Raw genomic sequence first — 24219 nt, 5'->3', positions numbered from 1 at the left:
GCGAACATCGACCCAGGTCGTCGAACAGTCAGAGCCGTTGCCTCATCAGGGACCCTTGACTCACAGTGCCTGCACCCCCCGGCTGTGACGTCATCGCGTCGTCATCCGGGGCCGGACCGGGCGCTCGGCGTCGGCCGGGGCTCGAACCGGCGGCCCGGCGGCGCTCGCACGCTTGGCTTGGCACGCGATAAGCACGCGTTAAGCACACATTAAGGCGCCGACGCGTTAATTAAAAACCCATTTCACGAAGCACCCCGCGCAGGGACCGCAGGGACGACGTCGGCGTCGGAAGTGGCGGCGCGGGGGCGCGGCCTCGTGCGCTCGCCATCGCGGAGCTCGTGGTCCAGCCCCGCCCACGACGCACTGCGAGGCACTGCGACGCACCTGAGGGGCCGCGGCCAGTGCCAGTTCCGCGACCCGCGGGGTCCACGACGCTGCCGACGCCAGACGTCGCGACGACGCCGCGCCCAGCCTGCGACGCCGACGACGCCCGCTTGCCGGCGGCCCGGCGGCCGGCCCGCCACCGCGCCCCGCCACGCCCCGCCGCTCCTGAGCCTGTCCTGCCGCCGGGCCGTGCGGCGGAGGCGGGCCCGGCCTCTAGCCCGGGCCGGGCCCTGCGTACCGGGTAGGGGGTCACGTGGGGCTGCGGAGCGGCACGGCTCAGCACGGCACGGTAACAGTCGCTGTTTGTTGTGAGAGAAGAGTGCGCCCCGCGCCCCGCCAAGCCTCCGTGCAGCGAGAGAGATTTTGGCCGCAGAGTGCCCGCAAGAACGACAAGACCGCCATGAGCAAGCTCTACGTGGGCAACTTGCCGCAGGACGCCAGCGAGCAGGCGCTGCGGCAGCTGCTGGACGACAACGGCGTCTCGTGCGGGGCGATCCTGGTGAAGCGCGGTGGCTACGCGTTCATCGACTGCCCCGACCAGTCCGCGGCCGACAAAGCCATCGACAAACTCAACGGTGAGTGCTGTGGGGGCGTGGCGGGCCGGGCCCAGCGATAAGCGCTATCAGACTGGCGGCCTAGAGGCCCCACCGCGCGGCCGCGACGCGACGCCGGCAACCTGCTAAGCGCGGCACCGGCGGCAGGCCATGCCGTCCGCGCCAAGACTTTGGTTAGTCGGCCTCCCCAACATGGCGGCGGCCGGGGCCAGGCCGGGGCCATGCCGGGGCCCCCTACTCACTCTGCCCGCCCCTGCCTCGGCTGCTGCGCTGGCACGCAAGCACGCCTGCCTCGGGGCCGAGCCGAGCCGGGACTTGAACGCTGAGCGAACCGCTTTGAACGGGCCAGCGTCTAGCGGGCTTTCGATTCGAGCGACCTGACCTCCGCCCCGTGTAGTGCTGCCAACCCATTATCGCTCGAACGCTACGTCGCGTTTTTAGGGGGCGTGCGGTTGGTAGTGGGCTCTACGTCGTCTGCTTCGTTGCTTCGCTGCTTCTCGGAGCGCTGGCGTGTTTTTTCGTGGCCGTGCTCGCACAGTCATGTTCGATGTACGGCGGGGCATTGATTTCTCTCTCTGAATGAACGCCTCATCTCGCCTTATCACCCGCCCGCTTTCTGTGACGTGTCCTACACTGGGAGATGTCTGAGTCGCTAGGAAACTGGGGCCCCCACCCTTGGGGAAATTTTGCAAACGAGGCACCTGTTGTTGGTTTGTGTTTTCTTTATAGTTCGTTTATTTCGTTTGAATCGTATTTCAAGCATGTTCTATCGTGTGTGCCATGGTGCATACTATGATATTTCAGTCTCATCAATCCATTTCTCCATCCACTTCAAATAAAAAATAAAATTGTTTCCACGCATGCTTTTTGTGAGGTTACTTATGTCACTTTTCACTTTGTATTACAAAGAAGTTTTTCTTGTTATTTCATTTTTCTTTTAGGTAGGTCATCTGTTTAATATATTTCCTTCCTGGTGCCCTCAATGCAGCGACGTTATGTTGTCTTTGCCTATTTTGTCGATTTGATCGTACTAACCTTCATTCCCCATGCCTCGATCTGTGCACACTACTCCTGCCTATGCACGTCAACCCTACTGCAGTCATCTGATGATAACTGTTCTCCCATATTCCATTAATTTATCAATTACTTAAACGCATTGTACCTATTGGCCTTTTTAAATGTTCCAGTTAATTTTTAGTGTTTTAGTTTTAGTATTGATCAATATGTCAAGATTATCGTGTCCATCCATCTGCTCATTACTTCAAGTTGGTCATTATTGTCAGACTTTTGCACACTGTACATGTTAGGTTTTAACATTCATTTAGCTATTTTAAATTTATTTTCTTAAAATTCTGTTTGTTTTTAGAAGTTCCCATGATTTTTTCCCCTTTCTGCAACTGTTCCTTGCCCCTTATCCCTGCTGAAGGCTGGAGGCTCCGACTCTGCTGGGTGGCTTAGGCGCGTGGGCCCTGTCTCTGGCGTGTGTCCTTTCACAGACAGTATCTTGGCGGTGCATTACAGTGAAGGGCAGGACTTGAAGGGTGGGGGGCTCGCGGCCGGCGGGACGGGACGGGCCCTTCGGAAGGCTTCCGGAGATAAGGCACAGCGAAGGTCGCTGTGGTCTGGAGGCCAGGCTAGGGCTTGGCTTGGCTTGGCGGTGCTTGCGTGCAGTGCGGGGGCGGCTGCCCTGACCTAGAGTCCTGTACTCTAGGACTCTAGGCCGCGGCCCTTGCGCGTGTCTGCGACGTGCACGACGTGCTCGCGCCATGCCACGCGCAGTGGGCCAGAAGACCGGTGGAGGCGGCCAAAACTGTAGACGCGTTTTGAGCTCCAGAGTCGCTAAATGGGACTCGAACCGAACGTGTGACCCAACCAATGGATTGCTCTCCGAACGAGGAATCCATCATTGGTGGGGTCACACGTTCGGTTCGAGTCCCATTTAGCGACTCTGGAGCTCAAAACGCGGCTGGAGTTTTGGCCGCCTCCACTGTGCCACGCCGCCATGGTGCCCCTCCGCAGCCCTCCGCCATCGCGGCCGTGCAGCCATGCCGTGCAGCCATGCCGCCGCAGTATTGGCTGCAGCATGCAGATTGATGCAAGGGATGCAGGGGAGGCTGAGTCGCGGCTCCGCGACCACACAGCGACCCGCGCGGCGCGGCACGGCACGGCGCGGCCTGCCGGGTGAAAGGGAGGGAGCGACCCCTCGCAGTGAAGGGTCCGCAGGGCTCCGCGGGGGGTGCTTTCTGCGTTCGAACTCTGCAGTGCAGTGGCGCAGGGCGTGGCAGTCTCCTGGGGTACTGTACCGACGTAGGGGTTCCGGCAGAACGTTGGCAAATAACAACCTTCCGAGAAATCCAACTCGGCTGCTAGCTGCCAGTGGGTGTGGGTGGGTGTGGGACGTGAGTCGCCCACGGCCCTCGTGAGAAACAACCCCTGCTGGACGGCAGCCCACATGAAATCCTTCGTCAAGGCGCTTCTCTCCAGCAGCTCGGAAATGATTGTGTTGCCCCCGCCTTCCAGCTGCCTTCCAGCTTTCGCAGCCTGGCAAGCACATTCCAGGCTCGGCGCGCTCCTGGCGTGGCGACCCGGCTGGAATGTTGTTGCTCAAGAGGAGGCAGCCTAGCCGCCCCCAGCAGCGCAGCCTTGCGCAGCGCCGCCCCCGCGACGCCGAGCCGCCAGCCACCCCCGCGCTGCGTAGATCCCGAACGTCCCTCTGCCTCTCTCGCACACTCTCGCGACGCCCCGTGAGTGCGAGAGAGACGGGAACATGTTCGCAATCATCCCCTGGCGGGGCCCCACGCGGGGGAGTAACGCTGACGCACCTCGAAGGTCACCTTGCTGGAGGCTTCATGGAGGCTCCAGGCTGGGGGTGGAGGGAGGGGCGCGAGCTGGGGGCGGACCAGCGGTCGCGGCACTGCAAAGTGCGAAGGTCGCGACGCGATGGTCGGGCCTCGGGTTTAGACTCATCCCGGCTTTTGGCGGGTGTTTGTTGAGAGTGGGGTGCGTCAAAGGGTGCGGGTCGCGCAGGAAGCGGACGTGCGTGTGGTTTGGCCGCTCCGGCCGCTCCGGCCACCAGGGCGACGACTGTCCCGGTCCAACGGTGACGTCACGGGGACAAAGCGGAGCGGATGACTCACGGCGCGCTGGTTGGCTGGCTGGCTGGCCTGCACCGCGCGGCGTCGCGGCACGGCGTGCATTTCGCCAAAGTCGAGGCACCGCGCACCGCGGCGTGGACTCGCGCGCTCCCGTTTCCCGCGCGTTGTGAGTCACGCCCCCCGCCCCGCACGGCCATGGGCACGGCCCCAACGGCCCCCGGGACGACGACGCCGTCCTCGGGCGGGACTGGAAGCGCGCGGCCGGGCTACTTATGCTGCCTCGGCGGCGTGGCCTCAAAGGATGGCCGTAAAAATAAAGCCCCTGGAAACGAATTCGTTTGAGGAGACGACTGGCGGCGTTCCGCGCGCCTCGACCCAGTCGGCCAGTCGGCGCGGCGTGGCGGCCAAGGTGGCTCCGTGGCCGGCCGGTCGCCGAAATGCGACCTTGAGCCCCGTCCGTGCGTCTGACGGTTCGCGGAGTGGGCGAGGCCCGGCGAGGTGGCCGCGGACTGGACCTACACTGCGCCCCGCCGTCCGGCCACGCCGCGCCGCGGAGCATGAAGAGGCGCGTATGGAAACGAGGATGATAAAGGCAAAACGACGACCCACGAGTCGGGCGGCTAGGCCAGGGCCCGCCATGGGCGTTGGCCACGTCGCGGACCCTCCCGTCGGCCAAAACAACGCGGCCTCGGACAAGCGTCGCGCCGCCGTGCAACAGGTCTGGTAGCGCCCCAAGCTGCCCCAGGCCAGCCCCAGCCCAGGCCTCCTCTACAGAACACTGCAGCCTCGTCGTGGAAATGAGTTGACAAGTTGGGCAGAAGCGGCGCCAGTACTTGAAACTTGCCCTCGCCGGAAATGGCGACGTGGCATTGCCCTTTCCCGCGGCTGCGGATTCTGGAGTCTGGGCCCGGGCGGTTACGTCACTGGGTTTCTCTACCCTCGACACCCTGTAGCACCCGAAGCTGGAAGCTTCTGGCGCATCGAAAACGAAAGCAGGAAAATCCTCGCGGAACGCTTCTTATTTCGGGGTGTGGCGGGCCGAGCTACGCCAGGGCCAGGTGGGCCAGGGCCAGGGCTACAAGGCGGGCGGGCGGACTGGCAGGTAAACACCCCGGGTGCGCTACGCTTGCTACGCTGCGCGACCTGCGCGACGTGCCGTGTTTCCAGGAAAGCGACGAGAAGCAAATGCCCCGCCTGCAGGGCCTGCAACAAAGTAACAAAGTGGCGAGGGGCCGCGAACGCCGCCAACGGCAGGCACGCTGCTTCGCTGCTGCAGCGCGGCCTGCACTGTGCCGGCACTGCACTGCAACGAGCTATCCTCGCCTCGGCCATCCACTCCGTTCCACTCCCCTCGCCTTTTCTCTCCTCCCCGTCTTGGTGCGTTACGGAAGGAGCCGCGGTTTATTTTTGGAGTTCCGGTGGCGGTACTTGCCGAGCCCCCACCCCTTCTACCCCCAGCCAAAACACTCTCTTTCGGACGCACCCCGACGAGGCCGTCTAGCGCCACCGCCAATGACTCCGCTCTGTTCCTCTGTTGCAGGCTCCATGTTCATGGGATCCAGCCTCGTCGTGGAGCCCTCTGTCGCTGGCGGCACTAAGAGGAGGTGAGTCACTGGGCGCCCCGCCTCCCTCACTCATGGGACGTTCCTAAGGGTTGCGAGGGAGACAGCGACGGAGCAGTGTTCGGAATCTGCCCGCTCGTGACAGCGCGGGCTGCTGCTCGCTATTTACTCGCCTCTCTCACACTCGTGTGTTTTTCTTGGTTCCAGAACTCCTGAAGACAACGGCGAGGAGCATCGCAATGGCTGGAGGTAAGCGCGCCGCCAACTTTGTTACGAACGCGCTAGACGAAGTGCGGCGCGGGGGCTGTGACGCCCCGCCGCGCCGCGCCCTGGCGAGGGTGCCGTGCTGCCCCCACACCCCGGCGGGCGAAGGAAAGGAGGGGTTTGCATTAGACTCCCCCCGGTCTGGAGAGGCTCGAGGTAGAGGGCCTGGAGGCGCCTGGAGGCCAGTGACCGTGGAGCGTCCTGCAGTGCACCCTCACTGACCACCCGCCACCGCCCCGCTCCTCCCTCCTCGGGTTCCACTTCCACTGTGATTTTGCCAGCACGGCCGGCACGGTACAGTAGCGCCTGGCGCCCGGGTGCAATGTCTTGTGCTCTCCAGTCGTTGCCCCTGCCGGCCCTGCGTGCGCCCCTCGCTGCCCCTCCCTTCCCTCCACCCCTTCGCCTCGCCGCCCCCACGCTGCACAGCCGCAGCCCCCGCGATCGAAGCGAACCCCAAGCCGAGCCTCGCGGAGGTACTCGCCCCGCTCAGGTGAACGTCCCCAGCGCCGCAGCCGCACCACTACTCCGCACCGTGGCCGGGACGGGAAGGTCCCGAAGTGCTTCCCAGAAGGCGGGCTGATGAGGTTTTCCGCGCCCCGGTCCCCGCTACGCCTATTGTCTGGCCGCGGGGATGTGCGATTCCGCGAACTCCAGCCCGGCTGCACAAATCGGATTCGGCCCGGCGTGCCGTGGCGTGGCCCGGGGTGGGGAGGCTGAGGCTGGGGCTGGGGCCACGGCGCAAGTCGTAGGTCGCAGCGAGGGTGCGTCGCGAGGGCGGCTAAATTTGCCGTCAGCTCGTTATGCTGGATGTGCGGTGGGTGGCCGCGGGCGGGGCGCCTCCATCGCCTCCGTGCCTGGCTGCCTGAAGGGCGGCAGTGCAGCGGCTGCCAACCAGCCCCAACCAACCCCCGCGGCGTCGCTTGGCGCCGCTTGGCGCCGTGCTCCGGGCGGGTACCTACCGAGTGCTACTCGGCGGGTACCGAGTGCTACTCGGGTTGCTGCTCGGTACCAAGTCGGTACTCGTTCGGGACGCCGATCAATACATTTGACGGGCAGCTCCGTTGGGTCCGGGGCGCGCGTTCCGCCGGCAGCCACGCGCGGCGACGCCAACGCGCGCCAGCATGGCGCCAGCGCCCCTCGCGGGAACCTGTTGAACGGCAAATGCAGTGGCCGGAGTGGCCCTGGACCGAGTGCTCGTGTAACAAGTAACGCCGTGTTGTGGTACTTCTTGGCGCCGGGCGCCCGCCGCGCCTCCAGATGCACACCCCTTCCCTTGCAACCGCCCTGGCACGCCCGGCGCCGCCCCCTCCGGCCCACCGCACGAGCGGGGCCACAGGCCAAGAGACACTCCGGTCCAGAATCGTCAGACCTTCGATCTGGCCTTTCCCTCGGGAAATGTCCTGCATTCTGAGGCAAGGAATATCGACCTTCTTCACTGGCTCTGAAAATTCCGGCGCTAGGAACGCCCCATCTGGCAACATCGCGGCCTGGCTGCAGGGTGCCGCGTGGTGCCGCCGTGACAGCCGCCCTGTCGCCCTTGGGCGCTGCGGAGCCTGGACTGCCTGGACCTCCGCCGCCCTACAAAGCCTGGCTGCGGCGGACTGTACCCGGGCACCCCGGGCCAGCGAGGCCAGCGAGGCCAGCAAGGCCAGCCTCCGCGCAAAATCGATTCAAGCGCGCTTACGCACTGGCCTGCCAACCCCCGGCCCCCGGCCCCCGCCCGGACCGAGGCCCGGACGCACCCCGTGCGGATCCCTCTGCTTGCCGCTCTTGCCGCTCGCGGCGGGAGGACGCGGCCCGCCGGACCGGCTGGGGCGGCCCCTGCGCCCCGCGAGGCCCCGCGGGGGGCATGCTGCTGGATGGCGTCGACACGCCCAGAAACGTTGCGTGAGGCTGTGAGGCTCGACGGCGAGGGTGCAGGGCGTGATGGCGGGTCGACTCGTGGGCGAAAATGCAGAAACCTTGCCGCGCACGGCGACCGCGCCAACGGCAGCCAATGGCCGAGGGAGACGAGACGAGCGTGTCCACTGTACCAGTGCAGTACAGCACAGTGGCCCCGTCTGTTTGTCACTACAGTACTGTACTTGAACCGCGTGTGCGACGCTCGCTGCAGGCCAACGCGCTAACGGTGCAGCAAGGACGTTGTGCGCACCGCGTATGCGGTGTATGTACCGCCCACGACGCGGACGTCGAACGATAACAAGCGATCGGGGGACGCCAATTAGTATGAAACTGGCGCTGCCGGACTGAATCACGGCGACGGGGCGTCGTTGTTTTTGTCCCTGAAGCCATTTTGCATTGCGTGTGGCAGTGGCCACTGCCTGCCATGCAGCCTAGAGTGGTGGCTCCCGCCCTGCAGCAGCACCCCGGGCACCCCGCGAACTGCGGCGTCCTGTGCCTGACTTGGCGGTCTCGGCGCCCCCCGCGAACCCAAGCGGGCAAGACAAGACGGAGGACGTTCAGCACCTGTGTAACAGTGCAGGGTGTTGCAGCGGCGATGCAGGTGCACCCACTCGCCCCCCGGGCTTGCCGGGCTTGTCAGCAACAAGTGTAGACGGCGGGGCGGGACGGGCGGGCAGGCCGCGCGTCCGAGGGGGCGGCGTGGCTGAGGCTTTGTGTCTATGGGGCTCATCTCATCCCCGAAGGACGAAGGATGCGGCCTCGCGACTAGGCGCTAGTGAAAAGAAGGGGTTACGCCAAATATCTCATCCTCAGCCGGCGGCAGACGGCAGCTAACCCCGCGCCGGCCTAGGCCCGCGAGTTTCGGATCGGAGGAGTGGGCTGTGCCGCTTGCCGCTGGCGTGCTGGCTGGCGGCTCGGCCTGCCCCGCCGCCGGCGGAGACCGCGGAGGGTGAGTGGTGGGGGGTGGGGTGCTGCCGCCGCTACCGCCACCCCGCCACCACCGCCGCCGCCCGCGTACAGCGCCGTGCCCGGCGAAGTGAAGCTCGGCACTCGGCACTCGGCATCCAGTGAGAGCCGAGCTGTACGGTGCGGCGGAACGCTATCTCGAGGCTTGCACACGTCGAGGCCAGGCCGAGTGCGTGTGTGTGTGCGTGCGTGTGCGTGCAGGGCGTGTGTGTGTACTCAGTGCTTGTGCTCCATACGGATACCAAACTCCAGCCTCACCATGGCCTTTGAGGAGGAGAACAACGAGTTCAACATGTCGGAGTCTCTGCACGACGAGCGCCAGGATGGCAAGAACACCAACGGACACTCCTCCAGCCACTCCAGGTAAGGCTGGCGTGTGGAGGAGACCGGCGTCGGGCCGGCTTGGCGCAGCTGTCCCTCCAGCCGGCACCACCTGGAAACACCTGGAGGCACCTGGAGGATCCTTGGCGCTTCCACGGCGCGGCCCAACCCTGCCCCTGCGCGCCGGCAGCCTGCGGTAGCCTGCCACGCCACCGGGTACCTGTAGGCAGCCTGTAGGCTGTCGACCCTGGCCGGCCAGGACCGCCAGGACGTCGTGTCACGGGGTGCACGCGACGCCCTGCGACGCCCTGCCTCGGTGGTCGTCGCCGCGCGCATCGCGCCTCGCCGGGCCGCTTGCCGCTTGACGTGGAGGTGCCGGCACGGCACGGAGGGCGCGGCCGCGTCCACGCCCAGCCTCCACGCCCTCGCCGGTGCGCGCGGTGGCGATGCGAGGCCGTGCTGGTGCTCGGGGGCAGTGGCTGTACGTGCTGAGAGGTGTGTCAGGGAGACAAGTTGAGCTGACCGCCACATAGCTGTGTAGCGGCTTGGCCCGGCCGCTCCCAGTTCATCTCATTCCGTTGGTTCCAACCGGGTGGTGCGGGCTGCGGGCATCGGGATGGGACGGGGCACAGCGTGGTCGGGACGGACGGGACCCAGACCGGCCGGGGAGGCGGGACGCAGAGGGGACGAGGAGAAAAATGTGGGGAGCGAGAGAGAAAGAGTGTGCAGTGCGCGGAGCGGAGCGCGGAGCGGCGTATTGACAGCTTTCTGTGGCGGTGGCGCCTGGTGGGGGAAAAGAGAAAAACAGCGATGCTAGCGCCACCTCGAGGCCCCGCGCCGGACTAGCAGCGTCGCTGCCGCTGCCGCCAGTGCCGCCGGCCGCCGCCGAAAAATGCGTGTTTTCCACGACGACGGCGTGCTCTGCTCGGCCCGACTCGGCTCTGGGATCGGCTCTGGCGGCTCGCTACGGCCAGGCTCTCCGCGCCGCGCCGCGCGGCTCGACGGTGTAGTTGAGTTCCTGGCCGCCGCGTGCCCTGGCGCTGTGCTGCGCGGGCCGTGTCGTGCCGGTTGGGCCCCTGCCACGTGCCACGTGTGCGTCACGCCGTCACGCCACGCGAGGTGGGTGTGCCGTGTGCCCGGAGCACCTGGAAAGGACGACAAGGCACAAGGGTGGCCGTCGACGGCGTCCTGGGGGCAGGGGCCGCCCGGGGAGCCCTTGACAGCCGCGTTGATGCTGTGTCGTCTGCAGATCCTCGTTGATGGAGAGTGGCGTGAGCCTGCAAGGACGGCGATGGTGGTGCCCTCGACGGCAATCAGGCCTCGCCGATCCTGATGGCCGGGAGGATGCACGACGGGGACCTCGGGGCAACGCTTTGAACACACACATTGAACACGACGACGGCTCATCGCGTTGGGGTTGAGCAACACGACGACGCCGAGGGCAGCCGAGGGCCGCAGCGCCGGCGCCGTGCATTGAACAGCAACAGGTTCGGGCCGACGCTTCGCGCTTCGCGCGCTCTCTCTGGCGCGCGCTCTTTTTGTGCCGCTCTTTTCGCCGGCGCTGCTAGGCGTGCTAGGCTGCCTGTATTGATTTTTTGGCGCGGGCAGACCGAGGCGAGGCGGCTGTGGCGCTCGCTCGGGGGTGCCGGCAGGGCAGGGGCGCGCCGGGGCCAGGCCGTCGTGCCGTCGTTACGACCCGAAATGACCCGACGCCACCCGGCGCTGCGGCCAGGCCTGGGCCAGGCGACGCGGGGGCGCGGCGCTAGGCCTACAGCCTAGCCTCCAGTAGTGCGCTAGGCCAGCACGCCGCGTGACGCTCCGCGGCAACGCAGAGAGTTCGACGCGGCGATTCTCAGCTGGCCCCGGTGCAGCTTGCACACCAGCCGGGCACCTACGCCCCCTTCGCCGCTGTGCGGAGAGCCGCGACCAGAGCGCGCCCCGAGGTGACTGGCCGGCCGCGGACCGCGCCCCGCCTGGCCCCGCCTGGCCCCGCCCCGGCTCCCGCTTGGCGAACGTCTTGGCGCCAGCAGCAGCCCGGACATATGGTGGCTTGGTACGGCCGCGTGCTGCCCGCTGACCTGTCCGGGTTGACGGCGTTCTCCTCCGAGCCAATTCCCGTGACGTCTGCCCTGCTGTACCGCCAGCCGCGGGTCGACCCCGCGACCAGAACCTCCCCGTCGAGGACCTCCCCGCCCCTGCCTTACGACATGTCCCCGCGCAGGGACCGTGGCGACGCCGACGGCCGGCGGTTTGCTGCCCCGCACCCTCACGAGGACGACGACGACGGCGAGGAGCAGCTGGACGGCGTCCGCGGCCGGTACGTTGTCGACGGATATGCACCTGCGGGACCCGCGGCGCCCACCGCTCCGTGGCCTCTTCCCGGAGCGCCGCCGCCTCTCCCCGCGCCTCGCCCGGCGTGCTACGCGTGCTAGGGGAGCTATCGAACGGCGTGAGCTTAGCCGTTCAATACGGCCAGGTGGCGGCGCCGGGGCGTGCCAGCGCAGGCCGTCGTCGCCGTGGTCCTCGTCGCGGCCACCCCGTCGCTGCAGGTGGCCTGCGTCGTGGCCTTCAAGGGCTGCAACTTGAGGGGCGTGGCACTCCGTGCGTGGCGGACCGAAATGGGACGACTGACCTTTCTCTTTCTGCCTGTGGCTGTGGTCCCTGTAGCCGGCCAGGCCGGGCCGGGCCGGCCGGGCTTGACGGCGGGGTGGGCCAGGGCGTGGGGGTAGCCGGCCGGCCGGCTGCCAAGCGCCTGGTCGCTGCTGCGCTATGTACGGGCCCCGTGCACCACCATGCATGTGTGTGAGTGTGGAGTTTTATCGATTGTCAAGTTGTTTTGGACACAGCCGGCCCTGCCGGCCGGGCTGCGAGGGCCTCGGGCCTCGGGTCGCCTCGTGCCCGAAGGGTGGCGCGCGCCGCACTCCCGAGGGACCGCACCGTGATGGCCTGCTGGATTTTAGCGGCCGGGGTGCCGTCAAAAACTCTCGAGCGTTTCCACGTAAGGCGGGCGGTGTTGGCTGCGTTGGTCGCCAAGGCGCTTACATTTAGAGGTGGCCGCCCGTCCGCAGGGGGTGGGGTGAGGATTTTCAGTGGAGGCGCCGCGAGGGGGCCACCCTAGGGAGGCCACCCTTGAGTGTGCTGCCTGCCGCCCCTTCGATCCGCACAAACGCACCTGCGGAGGCCTTAGATGTTAAGCCTGTAAAGTCCCGAAGGTTACCTCCAATACGTCAACGGCTGCGTGGGCGGTGGGCGGATGCTCTCCGCTGGGCCATGTGGCCGGCCCTTCCTGGCCCTTCCTGGCCCACCCGCGCCGCGGACGCGTCTATCGGCCGATAAGGGCGGCCGCCTAGATAACACGCCGGGCGGGGCGGGGTGCGGCAGGGCAGAGCAAGAATGTTGCGCGCCAGTGTGCCGCGGCCGTGCACGTGTGGCTGTGGCGAGCGCGGCGGTCCTGGTCCTGCCCGACCTGTGTGCCGCCACCCCGCCGTCGTCTGTCCCCGCGTCCCGCCGTCCCGGCCGTGTCAGCTGAGGGTCGCGCATCGCGGCACATCGCGCTGCGGCAGCGTAAGTGGATGTGCCGCCGGCCAGCCCGCCTCGCCGGCCTGGCCTGCGTGCTTGATGGCGGCGGTGCTGCGTGTGCCTTGCAGAGCCGTGACTGCGTCGGCGGGAATGCTGGCCGCCGTCGCGGGCGCCGCCGCGCCGCCGCCACAGCGCTGCGTCGGCCTGCTGCAAGCTGCGCGCTGCACGCGGCAAGGCCACGGACGGCGTTCCGTTTCTCTTTGTCGTCTGCTTGGCTTTGTACTGGTGCGGCCGCGCCGAGCCCCGCGGCTTCGAGTCCGTCCGAGGCGAGTCCGCGCCGAGTCCGCGGGACTGGGGCTCGGCTGCCGCGCTGCCGGCAATTGGACGGTCAACTCGGCGGGCAGGCCCGGGGCCCGGGGGCCCGCCGGGTGTCGCCCACTACTTCAAACTGCCCGTCGCCGGCCGGCCGCGCTCCCTCGCGACCCCCCGCGAACGGAGTCCAATGGCGTCGCGAGATTGGCCGGACCGGATCGCGCGCAGACTGACTCAGAGTCCCCTTTGTCGCTGTCTCTCTCGCACCTGTAGGGGCCCATCAGTGCGAGAGAGGCAGAGCGGCGAGAGCAGTGAGCGGAATCAGCCTACTGGCCGCGCACTGGCGCTAACGAGATCCACGGCGGTGGGGAAGGGAAGGGGAACGCAACTTTGTCGCCTGGTCTCTTGTCTGCTGAATGCAGCTGAGGGCTGCTGAGGGCAGCTAAAGGTGGCTGAGGGCAGCCGAAGGGCCAGGGTGCTGCGTTCCCACGATCCCACCGCGTCCCTACGACCGACCCTCCCACTTCGAAGCGGTGCGGCCGGCCGGCCGTTCGATCTGGCCGCTTATCTTGTTTATCTACCTTGGCAATCCGGTGCCTTGGCTTACGGGTGGTGCCTGCGCGTGTGGTCATCGCACCGCGGGCTGGCTTCGAACGGGGCTCCGTCTCGCACCCCTACGGGACGCCCCCCGAGTGCGCGCGAGTACACTGTTCGGAGTGAACGTGCAAGTCACGGCTGCACCGATGGGGGGCCAGCGTCCGCGGTGCTCTGCGGGGAGGTCCTAACGTCCAAACTCGGCGCGGTGGCGTGACGCGGCCTGCCCTGCCGACGGCGACCCCGCCGGCGACTCGGCTTGCTCGGCTTGCACCCCGGGGAGCAAATAAAGAACTTGACTGGCGCGAGGCGCTGCGACCGCGAGCCTGCCTGTCGTGTCGCGCCGCGCGCCGTCGCGGTTTGGCCAGTCACCCCGCGCACCGAGCACGCCAGCACGCCAGCGAGGCGCGCAGTGCGTGTCCGCGGCACGGCACGGCGCGCCCGAGGCGCTGCCCGCTGTCCCCGTTGAGAGGCTGATGCTGATTTCGGCGGCCGCGCGCCGCGGTCCGAGGGAGACGTCCCCGTCGGGCAGCGCTCGCCTCGCTCGCCTTGCAGCTCGAGAATCCGGATGATCCCCGACGTGGCCGACGTGGCCGGCGTGACGGAGCCCGTACCCGGCCGGCGCCCCTGCCGATCGCCGCGGCGTGTTTAGCGCATCGCTCTAAATTGGGGCGAGGTGGGGGCGGCGGGGCACCAGCCGGACTGCGAGACTGCGAGGGAAGTCCTGAGCCTCCAGCAGTTTCTCATACATGCTGTGCGGCCCGGTCCGCCCCGCCCGCCCTCCTCCCGTCTGCCGCCGCACTTGTCGCGTCTCTTGTCTCGCGCAACGGAAAGCGCCGAAAGGACTCGACGGGGAGGGGCACGGCCGGCACGGCCGGCAGGCACGACGGCGGTGAAGGGGGCGGGGGCCGGAGGGGCACTTGTCTCTGCTCTCGGCTGCTTTTACTTTTAGCAGGAACACTTACAACGGCACGGCCGGCAGGGGGACCGGCGACTTACGCCTCGAGTGGCGTGCATGTGCCTTGCCGAGACGAGGGCAGACGAGGGCCCCCTGCGTGTGTGTGAGGGCGAGTGTGTGCGCGTGTCGGTGTGCGTGCGTGTGCGTGAGTGAGGAAAGGAGCGCGTCCCATTCATTCCCCTCCCTGGCAATGGCGGCGTTGCCGGCTCTCCCCTCGGGCTTGGCTTGGCTCTGCTTCGCGCTGCTTCGCGCTTCGGGCCGCTTGGGCCTGGCAGGCACACTGGCAGGCCGGGCCCGGCTGGCTGGCCCGGCTGGGCCTGCATGGCGCGGTTGAGCCGCCGTGCCGCATTTTTCACCGGGCGGTTTGTTTGCGCGGCTCTGGCCAAGGGAAAAAGGGGGAGGGGGAGGGAAGGGTCCCAGGCGGCCCCGGCGATAACAGCCCAACAGCCAGCGAGTGGAGCCCATGGCCCACCCAGGCCCCCATGGCACGGCCCATGCATGCCCCATGGCGCTGGGGTGGCAGGGCAGACCTCCGACTTCTCGGGAGCTTTTGCCGCCGCCCTGCTGCCCGCCACACATGGACTGCTTCGACGTGCCATGTTTTCTCATTTTCCTTGAGCCCCTTCCCCCCTCTCCTTTTTGGGCGTTTCGCCCGGGGCTTGACGGGGGCCTTCACCACGCGGGGCCGTGGTGCTGGCCGTGGTGCTGGCCGTGCTCGTCGTGGTGCGTGGTGCCTCAGACCGCGCACCGCGGCGAGGATGGGATGGGATGGGCGGTCAGAGGGCGTTACTCTCGCGTCCCGGTCAGTGATACCGTTTGGCGTTTGCACGACGGCCGGCACCGCCGGCCGGATTGGCCTGTCGACACCACGTCGATGTCAGGGCCGCCCGTGCCCGTGCCGGTCCAGGACGCAGGGGCCGAGGCCGAGGAGCATGTCCCGGCCGGCCGGTTCGTGCCTGGCTGCCGGGCTGCCTGGCTCTCGCGGACTTGGGACTTCCCTCGGCCGGAGTTGCCGCCGCACCTAGGGCCGCGACTTCCTGGCCGGCGCGTGAGTGGGTGACTGTCTCGCCGCCAGAGCCGGCGCCGGCGCCGCGTCCCGGTTATGTTATCAGTGTGCGCGACGGGCCGCCGTGACCGTGGTCGTCTAGAGTCTTGGCGCCACCGGCACCGACTGGGCTAGACGGCCGCCGATGGCCGCCGATGGCCGCCGCAGCGACGCTAAGTGAGCCAAGTCATCAGCCCAGCCGTGGCACAGCTGCGCTAGCTGCACCAGGTGCCGTGCAGTGCCAGGCCGTGCGCGGTGCGGTCGCAGGCTGCCAGGCTGTCCCCCGGCTCTGCTCTGAGTCTCTCGCGGCACGCCACACCAGCCGCTGGCAGCACTGGCACTGGCCAGCACGCGGGTGGACGACGCGGAGGACTGACAAGCTGCTGCATCTGCCGTGTCTAATTAACCATGTTTCGTCTGTCCAGCACGGCGTCCAAAATCATCGTGGGCAACGTCCCCAACAACGTGCATCCGCCGGACTTGGAAGGACTCCTCAGCCAGTTCGGCCACATCGTGAGCATCGAGAAGATCAACACCAGGGACGGCTCCGTTCAGACCGTGGCTGTGGTCTTCGAGTCCCCCGAGTGCGCCCAACAGTGAGTGTCTGCCTGTGTTTACGTTTTGTTTTACTCCGCGAGTGTGTTGTGTAGGGGTCATTGCCTGACACCTGTTGCTCCTGTGTTGCAGGGCGTGCACCGACCTCAACGGTTATGAATACGAAGGCAACTTCATTAAAGTAGAAATGGCAATGGAACGCCGAAACAGGAACAGGTCTTCTCGTGGTCCCGGTGGCATGGCCTTCCAGGGCCCCCCTGGGGCTTCACGCCAGACAGACTTCCCCCTCCGGATTCTCGTCCAGAGCGACATGGTCGGCGCTATCATTGGCCGCCAGGGCACCACCATCCGCCAGATTACCCAGCAGACGAGAGCGAGGTATTTATGTTCATGTCAAGTTTGACTGAGTTTGGTTTGTGGCGTAGATCTTTGTTATTAACATAGTTTTCTGTTTTTGCAGAGTGGATGTCCACCGTAAAGACAATGTTGGCTCCCTTGAGAAGGCTATCACAATTTACGGAAACCCAGATAACTGTACCAATGCCTGCAAAAAGATCCTGGAGGTCATGCAGCAAGAGGCCACCAATACCAACAAGGGAGAAATCACCTTGAAAGTTCTAGCACACAACAATCTTATTGGCCGTATTATTGGCAAAGGTGGCAACACAATCAAGCGTATTATGCAAGAGACCGACACCAAAATCACCGTTTCCAGGTGGGTACTGTCATTGGCATAGTGACATCCAAAGCTGGCTATTTTAGTTTTGCTTGTAGTCGCTTGCTTTCTTTGTGCTAATTATTATTTCTGGTTTCTGATATAGTATTAATGATGTAAGCAGTTTTAACATGGAACGGATAATCACAGTGAAAGGCTCAATTGAGAATATGTCTCGCGCCGAATCAATGGTCAGCTCCAAACTGAGACAGAGCTACGAGAATGATCTTCAGGCCATGGCTGTAAGTATTGAGAAATGTTTGCTCCCACATTTATTTGCGGAATTATTAGAATTCATAAATTTCCCAGTGTGTCATGTATTCTAACCTTTACTTCTTTTTCTCTTTCAGCCTCAAAGTATGATGTTCCCTGGACTCCATCCTATGGCCATGATGTCTACCTCCAATATGAACTACTCATCAAGAGGAAGTGGTGGTTTCCCCGGCGCTCCTTATGGTTCTGGCCCTGCTGGATACCAGGGAATGTACCCGCCTGGTGGTGCAATTCCTCCCACTGGTGGCCCACCTGGCATTCCTGGCGGTCCCAACGATGCTCAGGTACGTTTCTTAAAGATAAGATATGTCTTTTTCTGTTAAGTTATTTAAAATTAAAAGTCAATATCAATGTCTAAAATTTATTTTATCTTATCTAGGAAACCACTTTCCTGTATATCCCTAATAATGCTGTAGGCGCAATCATTGGAACTAAGGGTACACACATCAGGAATATAATTAGATTCTCTGGTGCCTCAGTTAAGATTGCCCCCATCGAAAATGACAAACAAACCCCACCCCCTCCCCCACCACCACCACCACAGAATGCTCAGAATGCAGGGGAACCCCAGCCCCCTCAGGCTGAACGTAAAGTAACCATCATTGGTAACCCAGAGTCTCAGTGGAAGGTAAGTTAAATGCTATTAAATTTTAGTTGTCTGCTTCACTTGTTCCCACTCGCAGCAAAATTTCTAAATCTTTTATTTTTGTTTTAGGCACAGTACCTGATTTTCGAGAAGATGAGAGAAGAAGGCTATGTTGCTGGATCTGAGGATGTGCGTCTCACAGTTGAAATCCTGGTTCCATCAGGACAGGTTGGCCGCATCATTGGCAAGGGAGGCCAGAATGTTAGGGAACTCCAGCGTGTCACTGGCTCCATCATCAAGCTCCCAGAACAAGGATCTCTTCCTCAGGAGGAGGTTGAAACTACTGTCCATATTATTGGACCATTCTTCTCAGTGCAGGTAGGTTTTCATTTAATTTCATTTTTGCTTAATTCTTGACATGAGTAAATTTTACGTTCTTATTTGAATAGCTGGAAATTTTGGATTTCTTCTTCTCATGTGTCCCCTTTGTTTTTCCATTTTGCAGTCGGCGCAGCGCCGCATCCGTGCCATGGTGCAGACCGTCGCTCCCCCCGCGCAAACCGGTGGGCGACCACCCCGACGCGAAGGCGGCGGCAGCCATAGAGGAAGCAACGACCAGCAGTAGAGGAAGACGAGGACGAGGACGAGGACGAGGAGGAGAGGAGTGGCTGGTCCGCGCAGCGCCGCGCCGCGCCGCGCAGGCCGTGTCGCGATGCGCGTGTGGCGTGCGGCCCCTCCCCTGGCCCTGGACTTACCTCGCCACTCGCATCGCCCGCACGCGCCTGGCCGCGCCTGGCGCCTGGCCGCCAAGTGCCTGGCCGCCTAGTGATGTGCCGCATCGAGCATCGAGTCGCACACCGCTCTCTGACAGAAGCTAAACCTACTAAGTGACAACGTATTACCTCAACAAGCCACCACCATACCAAAGATGTGATACTGTGTCCAGTGTGGCCGGGCGGGGAGAGCCACCGGCTTGACTTTGCGACGATTTTAGTTTCTCTTTGTTGGTTTGTAATTTTTTTTTTATTTATGATTTTTTTGTATGATGAATTTGAAGACACTTAAAAGGGAGCGAACGTCGCGGATGGAGCCGCCAGTGGTTGGTGAATCTAGTGTCTGTGTAGAGATGCGGAATGGACGGCTGATTATTTTTTGTTTGGGGCGTAGTGGACAAATAAAAGTAGCTGTGGCCCAAAGAGTCTCAAGCTCGAGAATAATGTGCCAAAATGGGATTAGAGTTTTAAGGAGAAAGGAGCTGTTAACAGGGTTAGTTGCTGCAGGAGCAACAAAACAGACCATCTGGTGATTGTTCCTGATGGGGGCATCTGTTGCCTTGTGGAGAGAATGGGAATATTATTCGATATGGCAGGATTTCATTAGATGAATGAAACTGAAGAATCGGGCACAGGGTGCGTGCCGTCAGCCTGTGTAGATTAGATTAGTGATATGCTGGTGCACGCTACATCCTTCTGGAATCCTGCCTCTGGAATTTTCATGTCCCAGTCTCTCTTCAAGCCTGGCATGGCTTGGCCTTGTATTTGTCGACTATGCCTAATTAATATATTTTGACTTTGGCTTTGTAACTGCAGCATGGTATGAGTGCTGTGCCACAATTGCCCTCTGCTGTTGAGTGAAACTTGTAGACGGAGTAAGTACCACCGAACGTTCAAATGTTCAGTCATAAAGTGCGTTCTAAGAGATTTTAAAATAAAGTGTATAATGTGTCTCAGGGTACAATGAGGCTGAAGGAGGTGATTGAGTCGTTTAGTTAGTACAAAAACTTAAGATATTTTAAAAATATTGACAATTTTTTTAGAGAAATGGAAAAGGGATTGCTCTGATTCTGATGATCTAGCATTCCCTTTTCAGTATGTAAAGTTATACGGAAAGAAGTTTATTTTTGATACTTTGTTGGAGAAAATTTTTTTTTGTTAGATTTTTTTTTTAATATATTACAAAAAAAGGTTAAAAAATTTTAATGGCACATAGCGTTTTTTTGGCTATGTGGAAAAATGGAGAAATGACTTAACTCACACATAGGATCAAAACAGGTGAAGCCGAGCTAGTTGGAGTATTTGGTCAATGACCATTCAAGGAAAACCATATCAGTAGTTCAAAGCCAGCCGGCCCAAACCAAACGCTATAGCCTTTGAATTGAATCACAATTCTTTCATTCATTAGTTTTTTTTCTTGTCAAACTTTTGGTTCAAATTAATTTGAGAACTGCTGAATCATTTCATTGTTTCCTAAAGCAATTTCATGGATTGCTTTCCAAAACAATAATTTGAAGCATTTCATACAGACTAGACTGCTGTCAAGCCTCTTGTTTGTTACAAAATGTTCAAACCCTCCAAAGCAAAAGATGCTAAGTTTTTTGAAAGCTCACATGCAACGCACGCTAAGAGAAATGTGCATGAAGTCTTACTGTCTTAAATCTTACGGATTCAGACTGATGATGCAAACCTAGGTGGATACTAAACCATACTACAGATATTTATCTGGATACATGTTGAAAAAAAAGTGTTCCCATGAGTTAAATGTCCTTGATAGAATCACTCATTTGGAACAGCTCTTGGTACTCTTGTAAGTGCCTATGATTATAACCGACCGATGACAAGTCCCGCCTGATATCTCTCTCACTGCTCTTCTAAACGGGTGTGGCGTTTCCTAAACAGAAGTCTGGTTGATTCTTGTTCCAATGTTTATGAATGTTGTTTTCAGATGTTTATTCATGAATGAGAGCATATTTTGTTGTTATTGCTGTGTACACTAAAGCATAATTAGATGAACTATTGTATTTTTTGTGCATGTGTGTGCGAGTGAATGTGATGTGTGAATTTCTCAGGACCGCTGTTGATTATGCCGTTAAGTTATTCCTGAGGAGTTGTGAATTCCCAAGGAAGTCCTCTCCTTTCCGTTATCTTCTGTTTCAAATCAGGAAACGCAGAATCTTTCATGGAAAAAATAATGATGTTATAGTATTATTGAGCTTGAGGAGTATCAGAGTGGGATGCAATGATGCGTTGAAGCGCACCAGAATCCCCCTATAAATACAACAGCTTCTGTCTTAGATTATGCTAAGGAAATCATTAAGCCGACTACGGCCGGCCGGAGCAACGTTAAGGGTGCAGGACATGGCTCTGCTATGTCTTCAACACACTACCTCATAATTAAATAATTCTCTTATTTGAAGGAAACCCACAAATCAGAAAATTACAAAAAGACAAAAAAAAAAATTGTAATAGTTTATATGAACAGGGACAGCAGAGCATAGTACATACATTGTATACACCTGACCCATGAAATGAATCAAATCCATAGCTGTTGTGGATTGAGTTGTAATACTAGCATAAATGATCACATTGCCCTTTTTTGGTTGTTTCATGTAGATTTGTGTCAATGTGGAGCTTGCAAAAAAGCCTATAATCACTCCTTATCTTTGATGTTGTAGATTTTGATGTCCACTGCATGTGTGTACCTTAGAAATGTTTGTGAAATTATTTCAGAAATTTCTAACTCTAGAGGATCATTTGGAGGTTTCTGTAGTGCAGAGTGTTTCTCAGAACACTCCTGCTGCCCATTTTTCTGCCTTTTTCCTTCAATTACTATATCAACAGATTGTATTTTGAGTTGCTAAGAAAACTCCTCTACAACGGTTGGTATCATAACAGGTCCATTGTATTTGATTATTCAATGACAAAACACATGGTAAAATCTTGTGTTTCGTCCTTTTTGAAAAATGAACTTCTTGAAGTGGAAATTAATTTGGCTTTCATGAACTTGTCACTGAATGAATTGAGTTTATCAATTGATGAATGAACTCTGTCTGTTATGATGCCAGCCACATGATTTTGTTTTACCAAGGTAGTAATTAATAATGTATTTCATGCAAAAGTATAGTAATCATAGACATTGCCCATTGTTGGTTCTCAACTGTAAAAATACTACGCCTAGTAATTTTTTTCTGGGTTCTGTTAAGCATATTACTATAAATACGGTAGATTTTGGAGCGTTTAACTTAACTGCATCAGCATCAAGACTACTACTGGAGTGATGAGTAAGTTAACTAATGTTAGAGCAGTAAGTGCAGCCCGCAGTGTCTCAAAATGTCAGGCTGGTTGAATGGTTCTTTTTTTTTGTTGTTTTGAAAAGACTGCTGAAATAGGGCTTCTTTTTTGTATTTTCTTGGATGTGCACAAATTTGTGAAACGTTAAAATGTAAGTAAATTAGAATCATTTGGTGTGCAGGGCCTGCAGGAGAGATGTTTAAATCAGTGTTTGATTTTTATTGAAAATCAATTTTTATCATTCCTGTTTTTTCCTTGCTTTAATCATGTAGAACATGTGTATTGAACATGCTTTAATCAATGGATATTGCTTTCAATTCACATATTTAAATGGAACATGTAATGGAGTGCTTTAGATTTGGTGTATAGTTATAATTTGGAAGTTTTTCCAATAGAATGTCCTACTTTACTCCTGCAGAGCCTCTAAAATTTGATTTGCTATCATGATGTATCTTCCTTCCTTTCTTTGTGTATGTCCTCTCTCAGGTAGTTAAATGATACCTCATATTACACAGCATTCGAGCAGTTGGCACGGCTCCACAACACAGTGCGCCTGGGCTAAGCGAGGCTGGCCACACCGTTCAATCATAACAGTTCATATAACTTGTATAATATGATGGTCCATGAAACAGCATGCATTCTCCTTTTTCTACCATGAGAAATAAATTATTCTAGTTAATGAATTTGTCTATTTTCATCTAACCCTCAACTGAGAAACTAACACACCTCAGCTACGCATGTGATTTACGATGCAACCTAAGCCCTAATTCTATGGCAAAATAAGATGGTATATGATCCTATCTTAAGCATATTACATTCCCACGCAAATTTGAAAATTAAGAATGTGGCAATTGCTGTTCTGACTGCACTTGGTTATGTCTCAAAACATCTTGTTATTACTTGATTGAATCTTGGCAAGTGGGTGAACCACATTAAATTATGAAACAAAGTGGAAGTTTCAATAAATCTCTGTGACTATGAGAGTATTTGAAATTATCAATAGAGTTGATTTTAGTGTATATGCTTCTCCCACAATAGCGTCTATACTCCTTACGGCAGAGCCTTCCGAGTGTGCGCGCGGGGTAGTTCCGTTTGGGGCTGGTGTAGCCGCAGTGTGGGGTATTCGCGCGAATGGAACGGAGAGGGGAGGTTGAGGGGCATGATTTATTTGGTCTGCAAGTTGACTTCATCTGAAACATGAGACCGCTGACGAACAGAACCAGTTCGGCTTGGTACTTGCAGAATCACGCCCAGAGTACCCCAATCGAATCACGGCCTCGAGCAAACTGTCTTCGAAATAAAGCTCGATTCCACCCGACCGAGAACAACATCATCTGAATAACTCTTTGGCCGAATTATGGAAAGCAAGCTGTTGCCAAATGAACAGAAATAATTGGATGCTCTGACCAACTTCCCAACACTGGTATAAATCCGTTCTACCTTGGGACTAACTGACCACTGGCACCGGTCGGGGTATGCACCGCGAATGGATTTTAATTGATGCGGAAGGTCTAATTTAGATTAATAGCCTGCAGCAATTTTTTTTTATTTGATTTTGCTCAGGCGATGTGCAAGATATTGGACGCGCCAGACCCGTGCGCCCCGGCGTTTCCAGGGCGTTTCTGGTGGTTTCTGGTTCTGGTCCACCTGGGGGCGTTCGGCCGATTCGATGCCCCGGCGCCCCGGCCCACCTCCTGCGCTGATTCCGAGAACTGCTCTCGTCGCTCTGTCTCTCTCGCACTCAGAGGGCGTTGCCTAGGGGTCGGAGAGAGAAAGCGACGAAAGCGGTGCTGGCGATGTCGCGCCCACGCCGTCGGTTCTGGGCGCCTTGAGACCCGCGCCGTCGGCGTCTCCCCTTCCCTCTTGTCCTCCTCGGCGCGGCGGTTCGCCGCTAAAAGGCGTGAGAGCACGCAGCTGGCGCCGAGGCGACGCGACGCCGCGCCGCTACTCTACACCGACACCGACGCGACGACGCGACGGGATGACAACACAAATTGATTTCCGATGGCGGCCAATCGACGCGCGTCATCGTGCGTGGGGAGGCGGAGGGGACCTCCTTGTAGACTGCTGCTCCGAAGACTGCTTTTCTCGCTGTCTCCCTCGCAACCGTGGGGCGTTCCATAGGGGCGCTGCACGAGAGAGAGAGAGACAGAGCGACGAAAAAGACTCTCGGAAGCAGTCTGCCGGACACGCCGCGCCGACACAGTGTTGGCGACGACAAGGCCCCGGCCGGCACATGACGCATGGCGTGGCGCACGGCAGGGCGGCAGGGCGCGTCGAGTCAATCGCGAGATCAGCCCCAGGGCCCCAGGGAAGGGAAGGGAAGGCCCCCCGCGAGGCCGGAGGCCGGGCGCCGAACGCCGAACGCGAATGGTCATTCGATCGGCCGGTTCGACCGTTCGACCGCGGCGCCTTTCGGACAGGGCCGACCCGGCTCCGACCGGGCAGACCCACACAGGCTTTTCGCGTGCGGTGGTAGAGAGGGGAGGGGCTTCACCTGTTCGATGCCTCATGACACCGCAAGGAAGCAAAGGACGTGTCTTTCTT

General features: G+C 59.7%; 1 protein-coding gene across 8 annotated transcripts; it reads left to right on the top strand.

Moving 5' to 3' along the window:
- The first annotated feature begins 687 nt into the window (after positions 1-687).
- LOC117653261 (insulin-like growth factor 2 mRNA-binding protein 1) lies at positions 688-22355 on the top strand. Of its 8 annotated transcripts, none has more exons than XM_034398821.1 (12): positions 688-959; positions 5574-5637; positions 5803-5844; positions 11270-11365; positions 15902-16072; positions 16164-16409; positions 16492-16746; positions 16871-16988; positions 17097-17303; positions 17399-17647; positions 17735-17983; positions 18111-22355. In XM_034398821.1, the coding sequence occupies exons 1-12, from the start codon at positions 785-787 to the stop codon at positions 18228-18230; spliced, it is 1992 nt and encodes a 663-aa protein (XP_034254712.1). In that variant the 5' UTR covers positions 688-784; the 3' UTR covers positions 18231-22355. The 8 variants fall into 8 exon arrangements, with proteins under 8 accessions (XP_034254712.1, XP_034254711.1, XP_034254713.1 ...); XM_034398820.1 differs by having other exon boundaries at positions 691-959; positions 16853-16988; XM_034398823.1 differs by lacking the exon at positions 688-959 and adding an exon at positions 1444-1648 and having other exon boundaries at positions 16853-16988.
- The last annotated feature ends 1864 nt before the right edge of the window (positions 22356-24219 follow it).

The sequence above is a fragment of the Thrips palmi genome, unplaced genomic scaffold, assembly GCF_012932325.1.
Source record: "Thrips palmi isolate BJ-2018 unplaced genomic scaffold, TpBJ-2018v1 HiC_scaffold_8, whole genome shotgun sequence".
Classification (NCBI taxonomy): domain Eukaryota; kingdom Metazoa; phylum Arthropoda; class Insecta; order Thysanoptera; family Thripidae; genus Thrips; species Thrips palmi.
This window is presented reverse-complemented; position numbering and strand designations above follow the sequence as displayed.

Coding starts and splice junctions, on each gene's coding strand:
- LOC117653261 (XM_034398820.1), top strand. CDS start 785: ATGAGCAAGCTCTACGTGGGCAACTTGCCGCAGGACGCCAGCGAGCAG. Junction 11,366..15,901: donor CTGGACGGCGTCCGCGGCCG/GTACGTTGTCGA, acceptor TCGTCTGTCCAG/CACGGCGTCCAAAATCATCG. Junction 17,984..18,110: donor GACCATTCTTCTCAGTGCAG/GTAGGTTTTCAT, acceptor TCCATTTTGCAG/TCGGCGCAGCGCCGCATCCG.